Below are 27576 nucleotides of genomic sequence, written 5' to 3' on the forward strand. Positions count from 1 at the left end.
AATAGTAGATTTTTAGTCCCTCATCACCGTAGGAGAAAAATTGGATTATTTGGTACAATCGGTGTGGAAGAGATTACAAATAATTTATCATCTAGAAGAAATCAGAAAATATAAATATTTTAAACGAAAAAAATATTGATGGTAAAAATAAAATTTAATACAAATTTTAAAAATGTATTATTTAAAATATAAATTAAAACAAAATCCGCGCATATGCGCGGGTTCTCTCCTAGTTATAGTTTTAAAGATTGATATTATTGGAATGGCAACTTTAAATTACTATTTTTAAAATTACGTTTTTTAAGTGGCTGTTTTCATAAATTTTTGGTTTTGTTTTAATTTTTTATAACAATTTGAGCGTATTTATGACGGCATAAATAGCAACATTTCTTTCTTTTTTTTTGGGCAGAGCAGAAAAAATAACAAAGGAAGAGACTTTGACCTTTCCCTGAGCAAAAACCCAGACAATCCCTTTCTGCCTCTCTGATAATAAACCACACACACACTCTCTTCTTTCTTTCTCTCTCTCTCTCCTGCTTTTCCTCAAAGGTCTCCTCTTTCTCTCTCTCTTTCTACTTTTTCCTCAGCCATGGAAGAAAAAACTCAGAGTCATCACACTACCAAACACATCCCTAGTTCCAAATCAAGAACACCTCTTCTCCACAAGCCTCCTCCTTTTCCCCATGTTCACACCAATCCTCCTCCTTTTGTCTTGCAGCCTTCTTCTAACCACCAAAATCTCAATCTTGTCTCCTCCAATCTCCATTCTAGCTACTACTATTATTACTACTACTGCTTCTACTCTCAATTTCACAACACTCTTCCTCCTCTTCTCCCTCTTCCTCCTACTCCTCCTTTACTTCCTCTTCCTATTCCTCCTCCTCCTCCTCACCAAAGATTCTTCCAATCATCGACAAAACCTCTCCCTCTTTCTCCAGGTAAGCAAACCATCGTTCTCTGTTCTGGGTCTCTTTCTTGCATGTTTTTGGTTCTTTTGTCTAAACGTTTGCTCAGAACTATGTCCGGATTCTTAATTCTTTTAATTTTGTTTTGGCTGGACGAGGTTTTCAAGGCTATCTCTTTATCTTTCTTGTTATTTGTTGTGATATTTCCCACACTCTACTGTGTAAATGTCTTTATGGTCCTCCCTTCTCTGTACTACACAATAAGTATCACTTTTTCTTTAATGTTCTTTTATATGTCATAATGTCTGAAACTTTTACCCAGAAAGAAACTCTCTGTCTGCTTAAATACTCTCTATAGGTACTGATTTACTTGCATCTTTTGTGTTTCCAATCAAAAAACAAGGAAAAATAAAATTTAAAAGTCTTTTTTTTTCTTTTTGTACTTTGATTCACCTGTTTGGTTCTTCCACCATATCTGTATGAACAGTTGTGGAGAGTAAGCAGCAACAGCAACAGAACAAGAAGAAGCAAGTTTCTGAACATAAATCCAACAGTAGAAACATCAAAGTGATTGGGTCCACAGAAACAGATGCAGAATCGACATTAGTGGTTGCTAAAAGACCTGACTCTGGTGGTCAAGAAGGCTCTTTCATTTATCTTCTCGCCAACCATTTTCTTGTCAAGTTTGATCCTTCACAGAAGATTTACCATTACAATGTTGACATCTCTCCATACCCTTCAAAAGAAATTGCTCGGATGATCAAACAGAAGCTCGTGGAGACTGAGCCGAGTAGCTTCTCTGGTGCTGTCCCTGCGTTTGATGGTAGGAAAAACATTTATAGTCCTGTGGAGTTTCAGGAAGATAAGCTTGAGTTCTTTGTTAATCTCCCTATCCCATCTTGCAAGACGGTGATGGTGTACGGTGACTTGCGAGAGAAGCAACCTCAGAAGAAGATTGATAAACTGTTTAGGGTCAACATGAGGCTTGTTTCTAAGTTTGATGGGAAGGAACAGAAGAAAGAAGGTGAAAATTGGAAACCTCTGCCTCAAGAATACATTCATGCTCTTGATGTGATCTTGAGGGAGAATCCAACAGAGAAATGTACATCGATTGGAAGATCGTTTTACTCGAGCTCTATGGGTGGATCTAAAGAGATTGGAGGAGGAGCTGTTGGACTCAGAGGGTTTTTCCAGAGTCTTAGACAAACTCAGCAAGGTTTAGCCCTAAACATGGATCTCTCAATCACAGCATTCCATGAAAGCATTGGGGTAATAGCTTACTTGCAGAAGCGGCTCGAGTTTCTCAAGGATATATCTAGGAACAAAGGTAGAGAACTGAGCTTGGAGGAAAGAAGAGAAGTAGAGAAAGCACTCACGAACATAAGAGTCTTTGTTTGCCACAGAGAAACTGTTCAAAGGTATAGGGTTTACGGGTTAACAAAGGAGGTTACAGAGAATATTTGGTTTCCTGATAGAGATGGGAAGCATCTAAGGCTTATGAGCTACTTCAAAGATCATTATGGTTATGAGATTCAGTTCAAGAACTTGCCGTGTCTTCAGATTAGTAGGACGAGACCTTGTTACCTTCCTATGGAACTATGTATGATCTGTGAAGGTCAAAAGTTTCTTGGGAAGCTTTCAGATGATCAAGCTGCAAAGATCATGAAAATGGGCTGCCAAAGACCAAATGAAAGGAAAGCTATTATTGACAAGGTTATGTCAGGACCGGTTGGTCCATCTAGGTAATTATTTTACTCAAGTTTCTATCTTTTGAGTACTAAAACGTTATAAAGATTCTAATCTTTTTGTTTCTTTGGTTTAACAGTGGAAACCAAACAAGAGAATTCAACCTCAAGGTCTCGAGTGAAATGACATTGCTAAAAGGAAGAATACTTCAGCCTCCAAAGCTTAAACTTGACAGGCCAAGGAACCTTGTAGAAAGCAGAGCTTTTAAAGGAACTCGAATCGAGAGATGGGCTTTGATGAGTATTGGAGGCAGCTCGGATCAGAAATCTACCATTCCCAAGTTCATAAACGAGCTCACTCAAAAGTGTGAGCATTTAGGAGTCTTCCTAAGCAAGAATACAATAAGCAGCACCTTCTTTGAAACATCACACATACTAAACAACATTTCGCTTCTCGAATCTAAGCTGAAGGAGATTCAAAGAGCGGCGTTGAACAACCTCCAGCTGATTATCTGTGTAATGGAGAAAAAACACAAAGGATACGGTGATCTAAAACGTATAGCAGAGACAAGAATCGGCGTTGTGACGCAATGCTGCTTATACCCTAACATCACTAAGCTCAACTCTCAGTTCGTTGCAAACTTAGCTCTCAAGATCAACGCCAAGATTGGTGGATCCATGGCCGAGCTCTACAACTCGATACCTTCTCACATTCCGAGATTGTTTAGACTCGATGAGCCAGTGATCTTCATGGGAGCTGATGTAACGCATCCTCATCCGTTTGATGACTCTAGTCCTTCAGTAGCTGCTGTGGTCGGGAGCATAAACTGGCCAGAAGCTAACCGCTACGTCTCTAGAATGCGGTCTCAGACTCATAGGCAAGAGATCATTCAAGATCTTGACTTGATGGTCAAGGAACTTCTTGATGATTTCTACAAAGCCGTAAACAAGCTTCCGAGTCGGATCATATTCTTCAGAGACGGTGTGAGTGAGACACAGTTCAAGAAAATCCTCCAAGAAGAGCTTCAATCCATTAAAACAGCTTGCACTAAGTTCCACGGTTACAACCCGAGCATCACATTCGCTGTGGTCCAGAAAAGACACCACACGAGGCTGTTCCGGTGCGATCCTGATCACCATGAGAACATCCCTCCTGGAACAGTGGTCGATACCGTGATAACTCATCCTAAAGAGTTTGATTTCTATCTATGTAGCCATTTGGGAGTGAAGGGCACGAGCAGGCCAACGCATTATCACATCTTGTGGGACGAAAACGAGTTTACTTCAGATGAACTGCAGAGACTTGTGTATAACTTGTGTTACACTTTCGTGAGGTGCACGAAACCTGTTTCTATTGTGCCGCCTGCTTATTACGCTCATCTTGCAGCTTATAGAGGAAGGCTATACATCGAGAGATCATCTGAAACTAATGGAGGACCCATGAATCCTTCTTCTGTGTCTCGAGTGGGTCCTCCCAAGACGATTCCTCTCCCTAGATTAAGTGATAATGTCAAGAATCTCATGTTTTACTGTTGAGTTCTTGATCCTGTTCTTTCTAAGTTCTTGATTTGAGTTGCTTGAGATAGAAGCCAATGTTCTTCCCCCATTTTGAGTTCGGAAGATTTTAAACAACATGATATTTGTTAAGAACATCCATAATATCCGTTAAAAAACGATGTTATTTAAGAAAATAAAAAACATATGCAATACTATCTTGTTATTATTATTTTTAACTATATTTATACTCTACTGAAAGAATTAGGTTTAGTTCTGTATAATATACTGTTCCATTTATTTATCACACATGTTATATTTTTCCAAGCCACCGCCAATTATTGAACTTTAAAAAGCCCAAACAGTGAAGTTCTACAATTTTTATGCAACTCTTTTAAAAGTGAAAAACAAATTATTAAAGTTCTTTCTGTTGTTTTGTTTGGATGCTTGAAGTTGGATCATTTAATAAGTTTCTACGATTACAACCACAAGACCATATGAATGTCAGTTTTTGTTTTCTTTTGGAACATTTCAATAATACTCTTATGGGAACACATATCATCAACACCAAAACTCCAACTCTAGTAACTTCTATCACATACTATATCACATCAAAGTCAAAATTTCAACCAAACACTCGAAAACTAAAGAGTAGTAATTTGTAGGGACTCCAAAGTTTTTTGCCTTTTTCATTTAAGTTCAAATTGTCATGATTTAAAAGAGAGATGACTATTTTTGGGAATTAAATTGAAAAATAGCAAAATTAAATGCTCTGAAACAAATAAAGCTTTGGGAGTTTGGAAAGGTGAAAGTCCCAAAACAGGAGAAAGGACAAAAGAGAGTAAAGGGGAAAAAAATGAATAGTTTGCAAGTTGGAAGAAAGTGCAGTTAATGAATGGGCAGAGTGTTGCAGCAAAAATATCAAAATATTTATTATTATTACTAATTTTTACAAACAATAACGACGACACAGAGGACTAAAGAGAGAATAAATGATTTATATTTATAACAATGAAATAAAAGAGGAGAGAACAAAAAGAGGAATTAGGAGTCTGTGTTTTGTGAGTTGTCACAAAATATGAAAAGGGGAAAGAAAGAAAGAAAGAATATGAAAATGTGCATCTTTTTGATTTTCTTTTCATCTTTTCTAGTTATCGGGAACTTAAATTCTTCAGACAAGTGAGAGAACTAGTACCAAACTGTCTCAATTCTCTCCCCCCTCTCTTATTTTAAAATATGGTTTTTTGTACATGATTTATGTAGATATTGATATTTATTATTTAGTGCATCTGAATGGTAATTTAAAATATTTAGTACATTGATATTTATGTATTAGTGCCTTTAAATAGTAAATTGAAAATTTTTGTATACTGATAATTTTTTTGTCAAAGTATTATATATTTTTTTAAACTCAATGTTTTATATCGAAATTTATATTTCTAAGTGTACGTGTAAGTATGGTCCTTCGTCTCCCATGATAAAACTATGCATTTAAACTAATTAATAAGTTACTCTGAATATTTTCAGTTATTTTGGGTAAAGTTTAAGTTAGCTTTTTTACCAAAAAAAAAAAAGTTTAAGTTAGCAAAATCATATTATGGCAAACTGTAACACATTCGAATGAACGAACAGTGTATGTGTTGTCAAATCTTTGTTGACAAAAAAAAGTGTTTATGTTAACCACTCTGGATGTATTCATGCATTTGAACTGTGAAAAACCAAAAAGGCTATTATATAGCTGGAGAAGAATATACGGTAGCTTTTAGCTAGGGATGTATACCATTACAAGTTAAACCATTCACCAATCCAGTAGTATACGACTTATACCCACCTCGTAAAAAAAAAAAAATGTAAATATCTTTTGAATCGGATAGAATGTATCATTATTCTAATATTTTTAAAACTGGAAGTAGTTTTTTTATATGATCGAATCCCATCATAGTCGGAATCACTTTATGAACCAATAGTTCATATTTGACATTTTAATGTAGCTAGCTAGGTTTCACACCTATTACTCCAGACCAGACTTGTGTCCCAACAACAGACTAGGTAATGTTTTTGCAAGTTCCAGTCTTTTATGAAGAAAAAAAAGTTGATCTGCTACTAGATGTCGAAAATACAAAACCTCCGAAGTGGCATTATCGTCACCATTGATTCTCCTCTCAAGTCTCATGCAACATGTTAACTTGACCGTTGAGACGCAAACTCTGCTTCGCTTCACAAACCAACCTTAATTAACGACGTTCTACAATTTATAGATTTGGCTAAGAATGTCGTCAAAAGAAATGTACATTCAACCACACACAAAAAAGTGAGAACCAAAACCATAACTATTCTAACTAACGTAAACTATGTATTTGTTTACTCTACTTCGTAAACAAATAAAAAGACCATCTAGAGAAAATATCTTTCAACATAAAGAAATCAAAACCATCTCCTTTATAAAACCTTTTACGCAATCCCACTTTTGTTTCTAGGGATTATTAGATATACAACACTACATATTGGGTCCAAGCCAAAATTTAAGTTTTTTATTTCTTTCCTAGCCGAATTCTATACTTTAGAGAAAAGGTCAATCAATACAACTTTACACATTGGCCAAAGCCTAAATTATAATTACTTTTTCCAGAAAGGTTTTACCATTTAAATGCATTGGATTAATAAAAAGTTTTACAAGACCAAGCCCAATGGTTAAGGAGCATTTCTCACACTTGAGAGAACCAAACCTGAACAAGAAATAGCCCAAACAACTGGGCTAAAAGCATTAACCCCAAATCCCATCTTGGACTCTTTGGTAATTGAAGGAAACTTTTGAAGAGGTCGTTGTGGCCCCTTATATCGCAAGAATGCCAAGAAACATATCAAAGATTCGTTAAACGACTAAACACGCCTAAAATCGCCAATAAACAATGGTTAAAAAGAAGAAAAACAAACACTACAAAAGTACAAAGTAATTTAAAAAACCGAACACATCAAAGCTGTATTTCAAAGCTCAGTCTAATTCATTAATCAATAGTATACCCAACTTTAACCAGACCGTTCGTAAAGATGATTCACCACACACAAAAAAAAAAGACTTTTCTTGTGGAGAGATGAAACATTTTATATTTGATTATTGCCAAAATTAGACCAAACTAAGAATGATTATGTGCCGTTACAATATTTAACGATCACAAAATGTAAATGAAATAACGCAGAAAGCCTAGGAAACAAAAAAATGCTCCACTAAAAATCCTTCTTTCATATACATGGCCTCTCAAATTTACGTCTGATGCACAAAATGCAACCAACCAAGTTCTTGTTTTTCATTGCACTGTCCTTGGATCCTCATGTTCTAAAAAAACTAAAAAGACATTCTTAAAGATCATGTGCCACGGTGGTTTCAAGAATCGGCCTAGTTTCGCCTCCCGAAGCTTCCAAAGCCTCCACAGCTTCCATACTATAAGACCGGCAACTAAAATAGAACACAGCACTCATCATTGTATCAACAAGCACCACAAACGAATACATCACCACAAGAAGTGGACCTTCCCATATCCTCGAAGACCCATCACCATAGCTCAAAATCTTCACCCTATGCTCAAACAATCCTTCCACAAACGTCAAACCTATCGTCGATCCAAGAAATATCAGCAAACCCACCTGAGTCTGCCCTTTGATCAGATCATTCGCTCTAACCAACGCTAGTGGCCCCGAGACATCTTCAAGAATCGATATCACAACCGTTGTGTTGCAGATTATGATGACGTTTGCAAACACTACTGAGAACACCAAACCAACCAAGATTGCTCCATAGGCGTTGAAATCAGGAGAGAAACCAAGAACGAAGAAGGAGCTACAAACGGCGACGAGGAAGACGCAGAAGGAAGTGAGGCAAACAACAATCACAAGACAAACCCACAAGTAAGTGAACACGAGACGTTTCCACAGTCTCTGCATTATCACCAAGAACTTGCTCATCACAACTTTCCTCCTCGAGTAAGTGCAATCCACAGAGTAAACAACGGCTGCTCTGGATAAAAGCGAGAGAGTGATGAACAAAGGGAAACACATCGCAGAAGAAACAGCTGTCTCGGAGAATTTCTGACACGAGTTCCTCACGAAAGGCAACAGAGGAAGGCCACTTGATTTGGCGACTAAGAGAAGCCTGACAGTGAGTGAGTTAACGACTGATTGATCAACCAAGAGGTTTGGTAAGAGAATCGCGGAGACAGGACAGATCAAAAGAGCAGCGATTAACATGAAAGCAGCTAGATTGTACCGGAGAATCCGAACGGTTTCTCTCAAGATCTCAAGAGCGTTCATGGAGTGGAATTGATGATGGTCAGGGGATGATGATGATGATGATGATTCTATCTCGAATTTCCGGGAATCGGATCCTTGATTCGTTCCGGAAAATCCCTTACCCATGATTTTTCGATTTCCTACGAAATGGGTTTCAGCTACGCACGAGCACGAGACGCATACCATAAACATCCGATGCAAAGTGATGATTTTTTTTTGTTGGGTGTAAAAATCGGATGCAAAGTGAAGATTTTTTTCGTTGTTCTTTTTTTAGCTTCAACCGAAATTATGGAAATCAAGAACGAGGTTAGGTTAAATGTTTAAAGCATAAGGAAAAGCGTCACGAAAGCAATATGAGAAAATTGGGATCATCGAGAGAGAGAGCACAAGAAACAGAGTTCACGCATAAGGGGATTCGAAAAGTGAACCGGGTCTATTGGGGAAAGTGACGATGACGAAGCGTCAGATTCGGTGTTTATAAGTTGTTCGGATCCGGGTCCGGGTCGGGGTTTGAGACCGGGTTTTAACAGAAAGACGAAGGAGGACGCGTGGGGATAGAGATAAGTTTCTTTTCTGGCGTTTTTGTTTCACATTTAAGGTATAACTAGATTTTACCTCCAAGAAATTTTTTTAATCAAAATTTATAATATTATTTATGTTTTCTTTATAAATATAATTTTTTAATAAATAACAAAGATTTATTTTGTATTTAGATATAATTTATTTTTTAATTTTTTCTACTATATTATGAACAAGATCATAAAAACATAATTCTAATCCGATCATTCTATTAATCGAAAAAGATCGTTATCATAAAAATATATTTTTAACTCATTCATTCTATTAATCCGAAAAACTGTAGTTACTAAACCATAATTTTAACCCATCCATCTAATATAATTATTTACTAATTTTGAAATAATATTTATCCTAATATCTTGCATGTTTTGAATATAAGACTGCAATTATAAAAAAAACCTAATCCACCCCATCAAATTACCATATAATATTAATATTTATTAGTTTTCAATATGTGAAATTTTATTCTGATTGAATATGATTAAAAAATACAATAAGATATTCTCTTAATCATATTTGTTTTTCTAAAAATATTATTTAAATTTTCAAATATTAAACTAAATCTGACCTATGATTAAAGAACTATAAAATAATTGAAATTAATATCATTTTTAGAATTAAATTTAATTACAAAAATAGTTTGAATTTTAAATTAAATATGACCTATATTTAAGGAAATCTTTAGTTATCTAAATTCATATCTAATTTTCGGATTTTTTTATATAAAAAAGAAAATATGTTTTTAAATAATATTACAATAATTTAGGATAATTTTAAAACTGTTTCTCAAAAAAAATTTTAAAAAATTTTGGGAGTGTTTGGAAGCAAGTACTAAATGTGCTTCTATTTTAATATAATAGAAGTAAAGTTATCTAATTTCCCTATAAATTAGTTAATATATTATCATATAGTTTTAATTTTGAAGACTTTTAGCGAATATGATGCAATTAAAAAATCGTTAATTAGTAAATATATTGATTTTGCTCTGTTTTATGCAGATAACATAATTATTTTTATCTGATGATACATTAGCTTGTAGTATGATATCATATTGATTACTAAAAAACATGTGTAAAATCATCAAATATCTAAGCATTTATGATTTTGCTACATTATCATTTTGAAAAGAAAAAAATGTGTCAAAAATATACACAACTAATAAAGCATATTTCCTCTATTATTTTTTTTTTTTGTGTTGGTAATGCCATTTTCCAAGATTTTACTATCCAAGAAAGTAAGTATTAAAGAAATTAGAAACTTAATCTCTATTTGGTGAATTCTTTTAAGTGACGCAATCCCAAGTATTTCTAAGGAAGAAATATTTAAAATTAGTCGGTGGGTCCTTGTCTGATGCACACAAATTAAAATAAAACGAAACAAATTAAAGCTCAATCTCGACCATGCATGCCGGTGAATATAACACTTTCTTTGGATCACAGTTTGATAACTTTTTTAAACAAGAAGAAACAAAGCTTTTTCCTAATAAACAAGCGAAAAAAAGTTCAGGTCAATCACTAAAGTTCATATTCAAATTGCTCAGTACCTTATAAATAAAATCTTAAGAATCCACAAAAGCCTTGCCTTTTTTTGGTTTTGTTTTATCCACTGGTACTTCTCCTAAGAGCTCTTGGCATGCACTGCAAGAGCCTCATTAGTCTGAGAATGTTGACTTTTTCTTGATGAATCCATATTTGAATCAAAGAATGCCTCCAAGGATTCTCAACCCTTAAAAGCCAAAACTAAGAATGTTTACAATGCTTCTCTCATCTTGATTTGTGGATGTTTCTAGAAGGGACCTGATCACTGTCTTCTCCACCAGAAGCATCGTAGCCATCACTTGTAGACCTTGACAATGGCATCATCATCATCATGGATTGTTGTTGTTGTTGTCCTCTCTGTTGTCCCATCAGACCAACAGCTGAAGAAAATCCAGTGAGCTGCGCTGAATCTTCTGCTTCAGACGAAACTCTAAAAGGGTGAATATCGTGCGAGTCTAAGCTGCTCTCTGGTGAAGATGTCACCATAACACCACCGGATCCCGACATTGCTCGGCTTGTCTGAAACGCGCTTCTTGCTTCTAGCTGAAGAGGAGCTAGCCCTGAGCTAGTTGATGTCTCCATAGCTGCTTTTTTCTGAACATTCATCAACGGTTCTAGAGGCAATTCTGCTGGTAACCGTATTCGCTTAGATTGCCTTCTCTGCTTCCCGTTACCATTAGCAGCTTCAAATTTTGCTGGGAACATTCTACGGCCGCTGCTTCCAAAGCTGCTGCTTGCTTCTAACCCAACAAACGGATTTTCTCGCCTCGCCACTGGCTGAATTATTTTGGATTTCTTTCTTGCTTCTGCTGCTGCTTTTGAAACTTCTTCTGCATTGAGACGTGCTAGAGTCCATGGACTGATCTTCACAGGTTGGCTCTTCTTCTTGACGCGTTCCTCAACCACTGACTTCTTTCCATATGAACTTACAGACGCATTCTCTGGAGGAACTACATCAAACTGCACAAAGAAACACACACAGATTAGAGCAAATAATAGTCAACAAGGCAGACAAAATTTGGGTAATAATGGTACCTGATCCTCAAGAAACAAGCGTGGTGGTGTGCACCATGCCCCACGATGAAATGTATTGAAGGAGCTAGCACTGCTTAGTCCAGTGAATGAGCTGATCATCGACATTTGAGGGCTTTGTTGACCTCCACCAGCTTCTTGCTCTTGCTCTTGTTCCCTAAGCGCAACTATGTAGTCGTATGTACTGATTCCCTGTTAGAGAAGTTCATTTAGTTAAATCACATAGAGTTATTAGAGCAAGAGTCAGCATGTACTTGAGCATTGGAAACAACCTTCTTAATGAGAAGTATGTGGAAGAAGAAAAGCTGAGCAAGTGGTAGCGTTGCCAACATTGCTAATAGAGTGCAAACTGCCTGCAAGAGAAAGAAACCTTCATATCTTGCGGACACAATAGAGAAAGATCAATTGTAAGAGAAGATAACTTACAACGACTATAACAAATGGAATTAGTGAGAAGCTGCTTCCCAATTTCAAGGAAATGTCTGCATTGAACTGGTTTCTTCGGAGTAAACATAATACCAGCACAAAAATCCCAGTTGACCATTGCATAATGAGCTGCAAGATCAAGCCCCATTGTTGCCAGTTAATAATACAAGTATCTTAAAGTTGACAAATATAAAATCCAACTCTTTTGTTTCATCAACCAAAAGAAAGAATTATACAGAACATTTTCAGAAAGTCGTGGAAGATCAACGCAACCTTACCAAAAAAATAGCTGATACCATAAGGCTGAAGAATTTACGGTAATTCCGCTTGCCAATGCAGTTGTTTAGCCACTACACAAGTCCATAAGCAATAGACGATAAGAAACTTAAAACAGATTGAAGAGTTTAAGAAAAAACAGGAACTTTTCAGGCAAATTGTTTTAATACCCTGCAGTGATGATCAAAACGGTCCACGCATTTGTCACAAACTCTGCAATGCTTGCTGTACTTAAAGACCTGTAACACGAGATACAATTATTAGTCCTCAGCACAGGCAGAACGACAAGTTTGTGATTTCAAATGGTTCTCGCACCTCGACTTCACAGAGACTGCAATAAAACATCCCATCCTCGCTCATCTGCTGATCAGAAGATTCATCTCTTCCGCTGCAACAACCACATAGCAATGCACAAGGAGAGCAAAGCAAACGCCGGAGAGGAGATCTTTCCGATGACTCCAATTTCTTGTTAGTTCCATTTTCTGCATCCTGTACACATGTGCCGTCATGAGACTTAGCACCACCTGTAGTTGATCCACAGCCATCTTTTGTATCCTTTGACTGAGGGAATTTCCCGTTTTCAGGAATTTTAAGGTACTTCTTCGACCGGAAAACTCCACGGTCTGCAGGATCTGAAGCCGCGCACCATATATACAGTCCAACCACACATGTAATCTGGAAAGAAAATGTCACTGGCTCAAGTAAATCTCCAAGAGAATACCAACCCATTCAAAAAAGGAAAAAGTAGTCACTATACCACATTGTATGCAAAAAATTTAGCCCTAAAGTAGAAGGTTATAGCTTTAGTGACAGAGTCAAGAAGGGAAATGCTTGCGTCAGTTGCTAGCACTACTTGTTATCTCTAAATTGATGAATGGAGTTAAAGAAAGAAATAGCACATCCATGGATGTAAGATCGAAGTTTCAACCATAGACCTAAAATTGGCTCGGAATCAAGAAGTATCTAGAGCTAACTTGTACTTTTTCATGATAAACTGATCTCTATCTGGGACCAGATCAGGATCCAACTATAAGGAAGGCAAAGTTTAATTTCCATTATTAGCTATAAGTAACAATTTTCACAAAGATATGTTAGATTGTGGAACCAAAGGTCTATGTACTTCAGAAAACGATAAGCATTTTACGGAAATGGAAAGACAACAGAATAGAGACAACACATAAACGGCCAACGAGTACGCAATTTTAATCTCTAAAGCATTCGAAAATTATTGATCCATGACCAACAAAAAAAACTAAAGCAGATTTGATTTCAGAAAAGTAAAGTAAACAAATTTAGCTTACCAGAGGAGTGTAAATGCCCATCGCAATGTACTGATGAATCTTATTCCCAACAAAGGGAGCAAAGAAGACGTAGAAAGCAAAACCTAGAGCCAAGAACACAGCAACAGCCACCACCTACCCAGAAAGTACAAGAAAGTTTCAACATTTCACCTCAAAAACGAAACCCTCCAAAGAAATTTCAGATGCTTTAAGAAGAAAATAGAAGAATCGGAGGATTTTGGAGTACCTGAAGAGGGTGGTAAGGAAGTTGCCATCCATGTTTCCTCATTTTCCTCTAGAATGCTGCAAAATCCAGATGTAGATCGAAGAGACTCAAGTCAAATAAACAGAAAAACTTTCCCTTTTTTCACTAATTTTCTCGGAAAAATCCAACATTTTTTCTTCTTTCACGGACTCTATAGTAACAAAAGTCTCAGAGCAAAGGGAAGAAGAGTAGGGAAGAAGACATTTGACCACTGGGTGAAAAGTAAATAAGCAAAATATTCAAATAGAAACAAAAAGAAAAGTAGACTCTTTGTTTGTGGTTTCTCTGATTCTCTCTGTACCTTCTGTGCAAAGCTTTGAGCTTTGTTGCAGAGATCTAAAGAACCCACCATGGAAGAGAGAGAGAGGGAAAAAGAGTGATAATTAAGAGATGAAAAGCAGTTACCTTTTCTACAAGGCCAAATCATGTGTCACAGTCCAGTTGCTGGCAAATCCAGTAACACTTGTTTTCTTTCTCCTTTGTTAAATTGCCATCACTCTCTCTCTCTCTCTCTCTCTCATTTCCTCAGTATTTTTTATCTTTTACTTTTTTACCCACTGATTTTCTTATCTTTATGTTTTCACCCCCACAGTTTCTTTCCCCTTTTCTTGTGATCAAATGAGCATAATTAGATTTTCCAGATATAATTGTGATTAGGTAGCCTAATGTTTGACATAAATATGTACCTCTTTAATCTAATTACAATGTGTCCTTATGTATTTAATCATCGAAGGTCACATTAAATGTTTGTACCAAAAGACTTTATATTGTCTTAAATGTTTTGTCTTCCAAACTGGTAACTACTCTGCAAACACTTTACAGTCGAAATGTTACAAGAATCAAAGCCGATTTGGTTAAAGGGAATTTTCAACTCCAAAGAAGTAACATTGCAAGGAAGATTATATAAAAACATTTAAATGGAGGAATATTATTGAAGTAGCTCCATATATCATTTCATTTTCAATATTTGAGGCCTGAGAAAATGGAGAGTGACAGAACAATAGCACCAAGAAAACGACCGTCCGGATGAATTTGGAAATCAAATTTCCTTTCAAGGTTAAGATTGTTATTTAATCTTAAAATTAGTGGTTTTTGTTTAAATTTTGAAAGCTTTGGCAGCTGTTATGTCTCTTCTTATGGCCTTTCTCTTGTCAGAAAAAAAATAGACTTTTCTGTAAAAAAGAGAAATTCACTTTTATAATTGGTTTGCGTTTTAGTTACCTTTTTCTTGCTACTTCTCTTAAAAAGGGTCATTTGGATCGAAAGCCAATGTCTTATTACATGACTATTACGTATTTGTAGACATTCATATATACGTCGACTTTGCATGCAGATACGAAGATTAATGGTTTTTCTTAAGAATGTAAAGAAAAAAAAAAGAGTTTTGCTTAGGAAAATGGAATTGTTTTATTTTGTTCAGGAATTCGTATTAACACATGTTTCGAACGAGTTTCTGACACATCCCAAGATTCTAACCGCCGAAGACATTGCAACATTTTGATAAATTTGTTTTTAATAAATAAATATATACTACAATTTAAATTTAAATTATTTAAAATTTTCACTTGCTTTTTAAATTTATGTAAGGTGTAAACTATAAATTAAGATGTAATGAATGTATAAGCTGAAGTTTTAAATGAATATTCTGTTTTTAAGAAAATATTTTTAAAACTCGAAAGATCATTAAAAAGGGACAAAAGGTGTGTGGGTGAAGGAGTAAATGTGAAGCATTAAATTCTAAGGACCTCTTTATGTATGTCGTTTTCCTTCTTCATATTCTTTTTTCTCTTGGTAGAAGAGATCGCAATTTAATAAGTTTATCGAAAAAAGAAGAAAACAGATGAGGTTTAGACAAGCATTCTTATAAAAATCCTAAAAAATGTAATTTAATTAGTATAATAAGAATCATTAAAATAGTTTGTCTCCCTTGTTTCGAGCTGTACGAAAATAAAACTACCTACGCCCCGCCGAATACGGGATAATCGTTTATCGAGATATCCGGTCGCAACCAATATTGAAAACCGTTATTTTTTCGTCAATAACATGTACTACTATATAAAAATATACGAAAACTCAAAAACTACTAAAATGTTACAAACTATAGACTTTTGTTTGTAGATGTAGACAAATTACTAAACATGTTAATTATCAATAAAAAAAACATGTCTTAAGAAATAAACGACAGTACTCAATGCAGAATGTTAATTAAATAAATACTCCCTATAGATTGTTAATAATATGGTAGATGAATACTTGACATGTTAATTACTCAAATTAAAGACATGTTTTAAAGAAATAAACGACAACACTTAATGCAGAATTTTCAAAACTTGTTAAATAAAAAAGTCTATCTCTCGTTAAAAAATGAAAGAAAGTCAATTCTGTGGTAGTAATAAGGCCAACTATAGACAAAAATATAGGACGATATAAACAGCTTTTTTTTGTTTGGCAGGACAAACTAAATATTAAGTTGATAATGAAGTGTAATTTGTTTGAATGTTGAAGAATAAAGGATATAATTGAGCTAAGCAACGAATATTTACAAAATGGGTAGATGGGGACATATAGAGAGGGACTTGTTCTCATTTGCTTGGGTCTTTTCTTTTAGCCACGTGCACTGTGCCTCTCTACCCATGCCCGTGACTCCGTATTTTTGACTCAATGCTCCTTCTTGTTTCTATTTAACTAATTATTATCTACAGGCTTTTAGGTATGTTGATTGTTGAGAGAGAAAAAAAAAGTCAAGGTTTCATATTTTCATAAAACAGATACTAAATTCTAAAGTTTATGGCAATTCAATTTGCATAGTTCTTTAAGAATTATAAATCGTTAGGCTGTGAATTGTGAACTGGTGTGGCAATGGAAGCAATAATAAGAGGTGGGGGCAAATATTACTTGATGGGTAATGAAAGAAAGAAGAAAGTTTGATATTTTGATACTTTTTTGGACTCTGACTAGTTTAGTGTAAATATGAAAAGATTATTAGTGGAAAGCTCTTTCCGTCCGATGATAAACCAAGTATCCGACCATTATGACCCCTTTAATAATCTTATGATACGCAAATACGCATAAGGTTATTATTATTTTCTTTCTGTGGGCCTAATGGCCCATTTAATCCCATGATCTCATTCTCATTTTCCTTTTTCATGAGAGTATTTGAGTTTTAAGGTCAGGTTGCCACATGCCATGATGCCACCACAAAACTTGGCTGTCAAGCATTAAATATGTCAGTTCAAGTACTCAAGTCCTAGATTACTGGTATGTTCACTCTTCCTGATTTGCCTCTACGATCATTTTAAACAAGTAAGAAAAACATCCATTATCAACCATTTCCTTGCTTGTCATTTTGAACTCAGCTACAACTTGCTCAAATCTACAACTTACTAATGAGGCCCAAAGAATAAATTATTGTACATTTAATAGAGATTTCCTCACATAATTTTTGATCGATGTGAAATAACCTTATTCATGTTTGCATAACCTCAAATTTTTAAGTATTTCGGAGAGATGAGAATATGATCAGTCTTGTGTCACTTGCTGGATTTACTACTCTGTAAATTTCATATGTATATTATGTTCTTTTCATGAAACATGACTCTTCTCCTCTTTTGTTGTTGTGCAGTACCTTTAGTATAACACGAAATTTGTTATGCATTTAAGATAAGATAACTAGATAAGATGTCTTTGAAAAAAAACACATATGGGCTTAATTTACAGAAGAAAAAGAAAAGAAAAGACCAAACTTTTTCTTATAAACTGATGATATACCCTTCTTCCGTTAAGGAGAAACAGAGCAGAAATGCTTTTACTTTATATTTTTATTTTCTATTTGCTTAAGGGTATTCAACTTAAAAAGCTAGAAAATATAACAAGAATTGACTTTTTCAAGTCATATATAGTTCAGTAGGGTTAAATTAGAGATCAAAGATTTTAACTTAGAAAATTGAGAAAACAAACATAATTTAAAGAAGGGAAGAAAGGGAGCTATGTCACCGATTTCTTCAAACTTCCTTCATGGAATACAACTGCTCCTCTCCCATTGCAGACATGAAAGAGACGACAATATCCTTCCCCTCTGCAAATCCATCCTTGAGCTGCATTCACGCAACATACCAAAACAATCAATCATATGTGATCCAACCAATACATCACATTAATTAATTAACCAGTTGATTAGAGTATATAAGCATGAAAAGGCGAGAGAAAAGTAACCTGTGTGAGCAGAGCTTCATTTGTTGGGAGCTTGACATCATCCTTGGTGCTACCATTGTCAGTGAGAAGGCTGACCTGTAACGTAATGTAATCATCAAGAAAACTTCAAACTTGAAGTATGTGGGCAAAAGCAAAACAAAGCTTGAACTAAATGAAAGAAAGGAAAGTAGTGAGAATGAGATCATACAAAGCCATCTTCAGAGATATCAATTAACTCGTAGTCAGTATGGTTCACATGTGGAACCTGCACCAAAAAAGAAAAGGAACAATTTGTGAATCATAAAGTTTTGTATAATCCACTCGCCGTAACATCTCAGGACACGCACATCACAGTTGTGGGAAGAAGGAACAATGTCTTCGAGCTTCCTAGAAGTGAAGATATCAATGCCAACAAATTTACATATGGCATGACCGCGCTTGCCAGTCGAGGAAGTCGAGGCCTCAACCACCTGTGGAAATCAACAAAGAGTGTTTCAAGTTTTTAAAAAACGAATAAAGACTAGCTCATATATATATATATATATCGACACAAACTTAGATTACGAAACCTATAAGCCACAACTTCAAAACATTGATACTTTTCGAAGAGAGACAAAACAAAGAGAAAAGCATTTAGAAAAAAAAAGACCTTGCATGGACGGCCCTTGATGACGATGTAATCATTCGCTCCTAGTCCGACATTTTTCAGCGAGTTTAGAAGAGTAAATTAGCTTATTGATATTGAGAGTAACTTGTGGCAAAAGTCAAAGAGTGGTTTTCGATATTTATAGAACCCTGAAGAACAAAAGGGGAAAGAAGACCACAAGCCTGACTGAGAGAGAGAGAGAGAGCAGTTATTCCTTTTCAGCCGTTGGATTGGAACTTCATTCCCAAACCTACCGTTCATATTTATCCACATATTGCGTGCAAATGATGTGGCCTTACCACATTTTTCTTGCTTCTCTCTTTTGAATTTTAAAATGGCATGTTATATTATTGTTGAAGATAATGCATGAGGAGGCACCTACACGTACGCTGCCTTGAGATTCTCTATAGAAAGATGCGATTAATTAATTTTGAAGTTTTTGTTAATGTTTCTTTTGTGCATTATTATTATTATTGTTGAGCGTGTCATATTGTTGAAGATACTGTGATAAGAAATAATGGGATTAGGTCGAAAGAGTAATTATTTTTTTTTCGTATTTTTGAGCTTTTACTTTCTTCTAGAAGACGAAGAGCCCGAGATTTGAACTGGAGACATCTCCCTATTGTTACCTACTTAATGGACATCATCAAAATTTCCACTACTTTGTTAACTTTTCTTTCATCCACATTAAGTAGGAATGCTAATGCAACTGCAGATGAGATAGCAAAAAAAAAGCCATTCCTATCAAATTTGGGTATTATTGCTCGGTTGAGTTCCTGCTGAAATGGAAGTGGTAAAGCTACTTTGTAGAGAACTAATTAGTAGCTCACAATTAAGATTAAGAAACTTGTTCTGCATATGAATTGTGCCATGCTAGAACAATCTAAGGAGACCTTGCAGGTCATTCTGAAGTCAGCTACTACTTACTCAAAAAGAGAGATAGATTGACATCACAGAGACATATGGTTATAATACTATAGTATAGCTTTGGAACTGTTAACAGTGACTTATCCACAACCAAAACCAATACTAAGATGGGTATGGTGTGTCTTTGATCAAACACATATGGGCGTAATTTACTAGGAAGAAAAAGAAAAGAAAAGACCAAACTTTTTCTTATATATTTTGACTCTGTCAAACTGATGATATTGATACATCCTCTGTAAAAGAGAAGCAGAGCAAAATGCTTACTTTATCACTTAGGAGCAACTTCCTTCAGGGCACACATCTGCTCCTCTCCCATTGCAGACATGACAGAGACGACAATATCCTTGCCCTCTTCAAATCCAGCTTTGAGCTACATTCACACCAAATACCAAACAATCAGAACTAATCCAACCAGATAGCCAGTTGATTTTGGAGTAGGCATTAAAAAGGCGAGAGAAAAGTAACCTGTGTGAGAAGAGCTTCATCTGTTGGGAGCTTGAGATCATCCTTGGTGCTACCATTGTCAGTAAGAAGGCTGACCTGTAATGTAATCATCAAACATTAAAGTGTGTGGTCAAAAGCAAAACAAAGCTGAACTAAATGAAAAAAAAAAAAAAAAGGAAAGAGAGAGTGAGATCATACAAAGCCATCTTCAGAGATATCAATTAACTGATAGTCAGTACGGTTCACATGTGGAACCTGCAAGAGAGAAAACAAAATGGAACAATTTGTGAGTGAGTCAGATTAACAGAGTTGATAAATGTTAATATATAATCCACTCGGGACATTCACAGGACGCACATCACAATTGTGGGAAGAAGGAACAATGTCTTCGAGCTTCTTGGAAGTGAAGATATCAATGGCAACAAAGTGACATTTGGCATGACCGTGCTTGCCTGTCTTTGAAGTCGAAACCTCAACCACCTATGAAAAAATCAACAAAAGAGTGTTTCACAAGTTCTTTAAAACCAATGGAATTAAGCAACCTGAAAAAAACGAAACAAGAACTAGCTCATCGACATAAACCTAAAAAACCACAACTTTAAAAACAGAGACTTGTCTCAGCACTAAACATCACAACACAACACCATCAGGTGACGGAGACTAAAACCTCAAAAACCACAGCGATCAAGAACTGCCTTATACAAAATCAATAATATATATTCAAAGCGAAGAGAAAAGGACCTTGCAGGGACGGCCCTTGATGACGATGTAACCACCCTTACGGATGTTACCAGCCTGCTGAGGATAAGTCTTTGAAGCTCCCGCGTCGCTTGACTCGAAGTGGTGCTCCTCGTCCGACATGGTTCAGCTAGTTTTGGAAGAGGAGAAGATCAGTGAGAGCCACGCACAGAGAAATTGGTGAAACAATTGGTTTCAGAGAAACTTGTGTCAAAGTCACCGACTGGTTTTCAGTTTTTATAGAACACTGAAGAAAGGGAGAAGAACCATCTATTCCTTTTTCAGCCGTTGGATTGGAACTTCTTTCTCAAATCTACCGTCCGGATTTCGCGTGCAAATGACGCGGCCCTACACGTGCGGCGTCTATTTGCTGCTTCTTTTTTTTCTTCTTCTCTCTTTTCAAATCATGAAAAAGGCAGATGGTCGTAGATGTTACGCGATGCCGTGAGATTCTCTCTATTTATAAATAATTTCAAACTTTTGTGGTTTTTTGTTTTTTTTCTATTCTTGATTAGCATGTCATATTGTTGAAGATTACGAAGAGGAAAAATGAGGTCTAAAGAATAATTTGTTATAGCTTTAAGAATAAGAGAACAGGAACGTATATAAAGACATAAAGACAAACTAAGAGATACAATCATTACATGTTGAAGCTTCCATGACCATGACACAACTTCTAAATGTACCATTGAATCTAACTTGCCATGCTTAACGTGCTACCAAGAAACACACACACACACTGACACACACAATCAAACAAAAATAGCTAGAAAATAAATGATTCATGCTTTGATTAAACCTGAGATTCAAGAAGCTACCATTCCTTCAAAACCTGTGTATGAACACTTCAGGAGGTTCTTCCCTGCAAAAGACGAGGAGATATCGATACATTTGACGTTTCGCGTGATGATTAAACAGCAAAAAGTAAAGAAAAAGAGCAGAGCAGAGAGAAGAGTGAGGGCTCACTTCTCTTTAGCTTCTTGGTAAGTGTGGCTTGATGCAACGGCTAAGAGTTCTCCATCGTGGTTAAATGCCAAAGACGCGACGCTATTTGAGTACCTTGGCAACTATTGTAAAGAAACACACAAGATTATTTAGGATAATAAAGCCAAGAACAGTAATCTAGAGAACACAATTCATGTTTTAGTGTTTGATACCTCAAAGAGCCTTCTTCTGCTTTTAGCATTCCATGAGATAACGTAGCCTTCATTGTCACCAGTCACAAATGTCCCTGACCCACTGTGGCAAGATGAAATTGTGAGCCAGAGGACCAGATCATGTAAACAATAAGATGGTGACTGAGGCAAACATACCCTGGACTGAATTCAATGGCGTTTATGCATGCACCATTGAGTCTTCCTTTCATAGACTTGGGATGGCATCTGAAAGTGTACCTAGCATGAATCAATGAGAGAAATACAAACATTAAGTGAGCTAACTAGCCAGCTTGATATATTTTAAAAAAAAATAATGGATTCCCTAGAGACTAGAGTGAGAAAGATTGAAACTTGAAAGTCACCAAAATGAATCATTTTCCCCATTTGAACTTTCATATAGTGATCCATCATGTTGACTTACTTCATCTCCCCGGAGCATGACATATTGGGAAATTCCAAGGCTACTTGTCCATCTACTGAGCCAACTGCATATCCTGCAAAGTCGCAATTTCAAACATTTTAGAAATCAAACCAAACCTCAACCCTGGCCCATGGTCTATGTAAACCATGGCCACATTACCTGAAAATCACGGATTCTTGTTATTATATATATGTTTACCTCTCGAATAAGGTACAGAGGTGACACATCGGATTGGCACCTCTACTTGTGATTCATAAGATTGAAAAGGTTGGTCTAAGTTACGCAAATCATATATATGCATTGACGCTTCAACGCAAACTACTAAGTTGTTTCCAGATACAGTGATGCATCTCACTGCATCACCAACTTCAGTCGAAAATAGAAGACGTTCTCCTTGCCGTGTATCCCAGAATTTGATCTTCTCATCCAAACCAGTAGAGATAACTTCACCTGAGCCGCATCACACCACTTGAAATTAAAAGGTTGCATATTTAGCACCAAAGGTTACTTTTGATAGAATCAACACTGTGGTTCTCGTATTTCAACATGGATTTTAAATCAGTTTGCCAACGGGACAGTATAAGACAAAGTCTTTGATTCAAAACTCAAAACCTGAAAAAAACCCTCAGAAACTAACAAAATGTGGAATTTCATATACTAATGAACGAAAGATCCTATTATTAACTTAGTAGCAGCGCCAACATACTTGTAATTTATATCATTTCAAATTCCAACAAAGCAAGTTATCCAGTTTAGTTATATTCAGTCTATAAGGTGTGGAAATGCATTGGGAAATTCATTTCTATCTCAATATCTTATAATCCTGTGATTAAACTGACAAAAACTAAGCGAATTCTGATAAAAGACTGATGCCAAGCCACGCTTTTCAACATATTTCAGGGGATGAGTTAACAAGCTGACCTTTTTCATAAGAGTACACGACGGATGTTGCAACGTCATCATGTCTTCCAATTGTATCAACTGTTCCAGCATTGAAACCGTACCTGACAAACAATATCTTGAACCATTGAATCTCCATTTCGAATATGTAATCGAAACAAATGAGTTCCTTACAAGCATGAGGTTTAGGGCCTCTACATTGGGTTATCAGGTATGAGCTTATGTGTGTTCTTCATGTTAAGAATAAGTGATAATCAAGATAATATCTTTATATACAATTCAAAAGCCATTTATGAAATTCTGAAAAACCTTCGTTAAGAAAAAAATTGCAAACCTTCGTATGAGTCCATCGGAACCAGAGCTATATGAAGTTGATTCATTCTCGAAACAGCAATCGAGAAGAGCAGCTCCAGAGTACAATTCTAGAATCAGCGAAGATTTCTCCACATTGTACAGTCTCAGATACTTCACAAACCAATAGCAAAAAGGGAAATCAGATCAATAAACAAACAATTCCTCATTACGTCTAAGACCAAATACGGTATCCATTTGAGATCCGAGAAGAGAAGAGAAGAAAACTCACAGAATCCCAAGAGGAAACAAGGAGATTGTTTGACTCGGGGGAGAACCTGAGCCTCGAAATCGAATCCTCTATTGGGTTTTCAAATTCCAGTTGATTACCGCTCATGTTTCTTCAATCCTCAAGAAACTCTCCAAGGAATTGGGAGCAGATAGAATCTCAAACGTCACTATAAACGAAGAAGAAGACCCCGAATTCGAATTCCAAAATTGGAGATTTCAAAATTATAGAGCGATTGATTGATTAAACACCAAAGGAAAATGAGACAAAAAAAAACACTGAGGAAATTCAAAATTCGGATCCCGCTCCCAAACGGGTTAATGGGCTTCTTATAGGCCTACATATATCAGTCCATACTCTTAATGGGCCTACTCCGATATTGTTTTTGCTTTTAACCACTCTGTACTCTATATTCGTTGAGCCTCTCAGTCTCAGTAGAATGCTGTGGAAGATGATGTGTTGAAAGGAAAGTCAATCGAGTCCTAGAAATATTAATAGTAGATTAATAAAATTAACCGATATGATATTTAATAAACCGTGGTTAAACTATAAAAACTTTAGCAGATTGCAGACATGTCGAAAAGCTTACAAAACATATATGTCAATATATACCCTTATAGAACGGTTACAACTTAAAAACCAACGACCATATTTTTCTTCTTCCTCTAGCAATTAGCAGCTGCTTCCTGCGCAACACAAGAACACCAAGCTGAAAATCCAGTTATCGAGGCCAAGTAGAGACCCTACTTTATGTCATTAACCGAGAATGATTCATTTGCCACGTTATGGCATAAGCAAACATATGTCAAGCTTAAGATTCTTTGTGAGTGTACCTAGCACGTTCGTTTGCGTTTGAGACTTTTGATCTGCAACGTCATGTACTCAATCACTTCTTTCAGTGTGGCTTTTCTTTTTTTCTTTGAAATTCCACAGTGCCTGGACTGAAGCCCCACCACTTGAATTACACTCGTTGCGCTCCTCCAGTGCTGTCTTAACCGCGTTCTTCACATCTTCTCCCCACTCTTCTCTCAGACTCCTAAGTTGCTCATCCACTTCCTGCACCATTACTACTAGTTTACCAGAATGCAGAATCATAAAATGGGAAAGAATCTCGATGGAACAAAGAGACATAAACAAACCTGCATTTTGTCTCCTGTCCCTACGAATTTGAATGGATGCCATGATGGAACATTCTTGAGGTTTTCCTGCCATTTCGAGCAAAGCATGGCGTGTTGCACACCAGCTTCTTCCCCAGTGAATCTCTCTTTGCAAGCTTTCATCAAAGGCTTTCCATCGATTTCTCCCATCCTCTTAATTCTGATGTTGGTTCGATCACTCAACATTTCTCTCAATCCCTGAAAAAAAAAACAATGAATGTAGAACAATTAGTCACTAACATTTCACTCGCCTACATTATACCAGCACTAAAAGAACATGGAAGCATATATAAAATATATAACCGTAATCAATTCATCACGGGCTTCTTGTATCTCATCAATGCCTTGGCGATCTTTTATCGTGAGGGCAGTGTTAGTATCCTGTAGATATTCTAACGTAGAAGACTTCTCCTCCAGTTCTTCATTCATTTTCTTCATTTTCTCCTTAACGTCCTCGTCATCTTCATCTTCCACATGCCTCATGACTTGCAGCTTTCCTTTCAGCTCTTGAATTTCCATTTGAAGTTTCTGCTTGCTAGCTAATTCCTTCTCAAGCTGAAGAATCTCTTTCAAAGTCTCTTCTTTTTGCCTCTGAGTTCAGAAAGAATAGAGTTCCAATCATTAAACACTTTGAAACTCGGCATGTACACACATATATCTAGTTTGAATCATTTACTGAAAACACACCTTGTGTTCTTCCACAAGTCTCACCAAGCGATCATCAGTCTCTTTCTGGAGGGCATCGCTCTGCCATAACAAGAGAAAACAAAAAGACCATCAGGACCCTGGAATACATGTATAAACGCATAAAAGTTTACTAAAACTGAACAAATGTTACCTTCTTCTTGTCTTCATCAAGCCTTTGTCTCTCCAGTTCCGTTAGTGCTTCCTTCTTGTCCAATTCTTTGGACCAATCACTCAGATTCTTCAGTTTATTTCTCAGCTTTTCTTTGTCTTCTAAGATCCTGACGACGTTGAGCCGCGAAAATTCCTGCATTCTTTTCGTTTCTTGACAAAAAATATTACCGAAACAAGAGTCAGAAAACTAAACCTAGATGCAGCCGAGTAGATACATAAGCAATCAGTATTCGGTACAAAACCTTCTTTATAAGCTTGGTCCAGCTCCTCTTTCTCTCTGAGAACTTTGCGCAGAGAAACCGCCTTCTCGTTGCACTTGTACTGGACCTTGTTCAGATCCTCATTCGTCATAGCAATTTTATCTGCTAGATCATCAACCACAATATTCGTATTCAGCATTTCCTCCTTAGAAATATCAGAGAAACTTCTCAGTTTCCCTACTGTTGATAGGTACTCGGCTATCGACCCTTGAGAGTTGTAGTCATCTGCACGTGCACACCAACCATATTCCTTGAACCTCCAGTCTCCTGTTTTAACACTCCAGTCCTTTTTCCCGCAGCGGTTAATCTCATATTCTCTCTCAAGCTCTGTGGCACTCTTGAACCCACTCATACCACTGTTAAACTTGGAGATGACGGCAACTACGGAATCCTGCTCAACCCAAAGGGTTTTCACCTCAAGAGGGTTGAATCTAGCGAGCTTTTTCAACCAGTAAGCTGAATCAAGGAGCAAGTTCTTGTCATCATTTCTTCTGAGTGGGTTGATGACAATCCCCATCCAAGGCCAGACATAAATGTCACTAGACTGCTTCGACGAGGACGAGGTAATTATTTGTAGGCGTGGGACTTGATGAGCATCACCACCAGCAAGCTCATTCTCCATGTACTTTCTGAGAGCGAGGTGGTTTGCTTTCTGCTTAGCACTTCTACTCGCGGATCCTATGGCGAGACCAGTGGCATGAGCAAGCAGATCCTTGTACTTGTAGTGTTGCTTCTTCTTCCCTGAGCAAAAAGGGCACCTGAATGTGTCTTCCTTCAGCTTAACCTTGTAGTCCCCTTTCTTGAGTAGCTTGTAAGGATATTCATCACAATAGACATCAATCTCAGACTCACTGATCTCTGACTCTTCATCAGAACTGTTATTCATCCTGTGGGTTTCTGAAGCCTCGAGTGATAACGGAGAACAACAAACAAACAAACAAAAAAACACCAGGCCCATTAGTTTCAGGAACGAACGCTTAGAGACAAATCACTACTAAGTTTTGAGAGAATCAAACCCTAGAATGCAGTTCAGGTGGAATAGAGAGAGAAAGAGATTACCTTAAGAAAGCAGTTTTGTTCGAAGAAAGTAAGAAATGGCGATGAAATACTGAAGAAATCAACTTCTCTCTAGCCAAAAAAAAGACGCCAGGGAAGATCATACGAGGGTCAAAAATAAGAATAGAGACGAAAATCTAGAAACTTACGAGGAACGGCCGTGCAGAGAACGATGACAGTGACATAGAAAAGAGCAAGTAGGTAGGAATAGCAACCGTCAAAATAGTGTCTTTTTTGTTCACTCGATATATAACGATTGGTTTCTGATTTATTAAATATGTTTTAGTTTAAATATATTATAAAAAGTCGAATTTGTAAGAAACTATAGTATAAAATTCGAATTATATGCACAACACAATTTCTTAATAACATGTGTGTATAAGGCGCAACCAAGAGAGTTATGTTGTTTCGTACCAGTGCAAAAAAAAAAAAAAAAATGCTCCAGCGAGGCTGATTCAGAGTTCGATGACATGTTTA

The 27576-nt window shown here is 36.4% G+C and overlaps 6 protein-coding genes and 1 pseudogene across 9 annotated transcripts; 1 reads left to right on the forward strand and 6 right to left on the reverse strand.

Annotated features, from left to right (window-relative positions):
- Positions 1-535: 535 nt before the first annotated feature.
- LOC18008222 (protein argonaute 7) lies at positions 536-4222 on the forward strand. Its single transcript, XM_006390954.2, has 3 exons — positions 536-938; positions 1393-2647; positions 2731-4222. Exons 1-3 carry the CDS (start codon positions 590-592, stop codon positions 4124-4126), a joined length of 3000 nt encoding a protein of 999 aa, XP_006391016.1. The 5' UTR covers positions 536-589; the 3' UTR covers positions 4127-4222.
- Positions 4223-7184: 2962 nt separating this feature from the next.
- LOC18008215 lies at positions 7185-8794 on the reverse strand. The gene has a single exon (XM_006390955.2). The coding sequence runs from the start codon at positions 8558-8560 to the stop codon at positions 7442-7444; it is 1119 nt and encodes a 372-aa protein (XP_006391017.2). The 5' UTR covers positions 8561-8794; the 3' UTR covers positions 7185-7441.
- A 1534-nt stretch (positions 8795-10328) lies between these two features.
- On the reverse strand, positions 10329-14231 carry LOC18009308 (probable protein S-acyltransferase 22). Of its 3 annotated transcripts, none has more exons than XM_006390956.2 (10): positions 14170-14231; positions 13747-13802; positions 13521-13634; positions 12535-12894; positions 12390-12458; positions 12222-12293; positions 11944-12072; positions 11790-11870; positions 11521-11709; positions 10329-11445 (listed from the first exon to the last, which is right to left on the reverse strand). In XM_006390956.2, the coding sequence occupies exons 2-10, from the start codon at positions 13786-13788 to the stop codon at positions 10711-10713; spliced, it is 1791 nt and encodes a 596-aa protein (XP_006391018.1). In that variant the 5' UTR covers positions 13789-13802; positions 14170-14231; the 3' UTR covers positions 10329-10710. The 3 variants fall into 3 exon arrangements, with proteins under 3 accessions (XP_006391018.1, XP_006391019.1, XP_006391020.1); XM_006390957.2 differs by lacking the exon at positions 14170-14231 and adding an exon at positions 14066-14134; XM_006390958.2 differs by lacking the exon at positions 14170-14231 and having other exon boundaries at positions 13747-14123.
- Positions 14232-17542: 3311 nt separating this feature from the next.
- Positions 17543-18670, reverse strand: LOC112082860 (eukaryotic translation initiation factor 5A-3-like; the record flags this gene model as incomplete). The annotated part of the gene is made up of 5 exons (XM_024150475.1): positions 17543-17858; positions 17977-18051; positions 18164-18220; positions 18303-18425; positions 18605-18670. Coding segments are annotated over 5 exons (414 nt in total), but the record flags the coding sequence as incomplete, so codon positions are not given.
- On the reverse strand, positions 18301-21075 carry LOC18008211 (eukaryotic translation initiation factor 5A-3). 2 transcript variants are annotated; one of them, XM_024150939.1, is made up of 6 exons: positions 20714-21075; positions 20330-20452; positions 20171-20227; positions 19994-20068; positions 19793-19898; positions 18301-18425 (listed from the first exon to the last, which is right to left on the reverse strand). In XM_024150939.1, exons 1-5 carry the CDS (start codon positions 20831-20833, stop codon positions 19797-19799), a joined length of 477 nt encoding a protein of 158 aa, XP_024006707.1. In that variant the 5' UTR covers positions 20834-21075; the 3' UTR covers positions 18301-18425; positions 19793-19796. The 2 variants fall into 2 exon arrangements, with proteins under 2 accessions (XP_024006707.1, XP_006391021.1); XM_006390959.2 differs by lacking the exon at positions 18301-18425 and having other exon boundaries at positions 19565-19898; positions 20714-21074.
- Positions 21076-21312: 237 nt separating this feature from the next.
- Positions 21313-23946, reverse strand: LOC18007811 (mitotic checkpoint protein BUB3.3). The gene is made up of 9 exons (XM_006390960.2): positions 23772-23946; positions 23523-23653; positions 23210-23292; positions 22487-22738; positions 22289-22361; positions 22024-22104; positions 21868-21949; positions 21677-21777; positions 21313-21572 (listed from the first exon to the last, which is right to left on the reverse strand). The coding sequence occupies exons 1-9, from the start codon at positions 23874-23876 to the stop codon at positions 21536-21538; spliced, it is 945 nt and encodes a 314-aa protein (XP_006391022.1). The 5' UTR covers positions 23877-23946; the 3' UTR covers positions 21313-21535.
- Positions 23947-24343: 397 nt separating this feature from the next.
- Positions 24344-27186, reverse strand: LOC18009477 (annotated as a pseudogene).
- Positions 27187-27576: the final 390 nt, after the last annotated feature.

This window comes from Eutrema salsugineum, unplaced genomic scaffold (genome assembly GCF_000478725.1).
Source record: "Eutrema salsugineum unplaced genomic scaffold, Eutsalg1_0 scaffold_9, whole genome shotgun sequence".
NCBI classification, from domain to species: domain Eukaryota; kingdom Viridiplantae; phylum Streptophyta; class Magnoliopsida; order Brassicales; family Brassicaceae; genus Eutrema; species Eutrema salsugineum.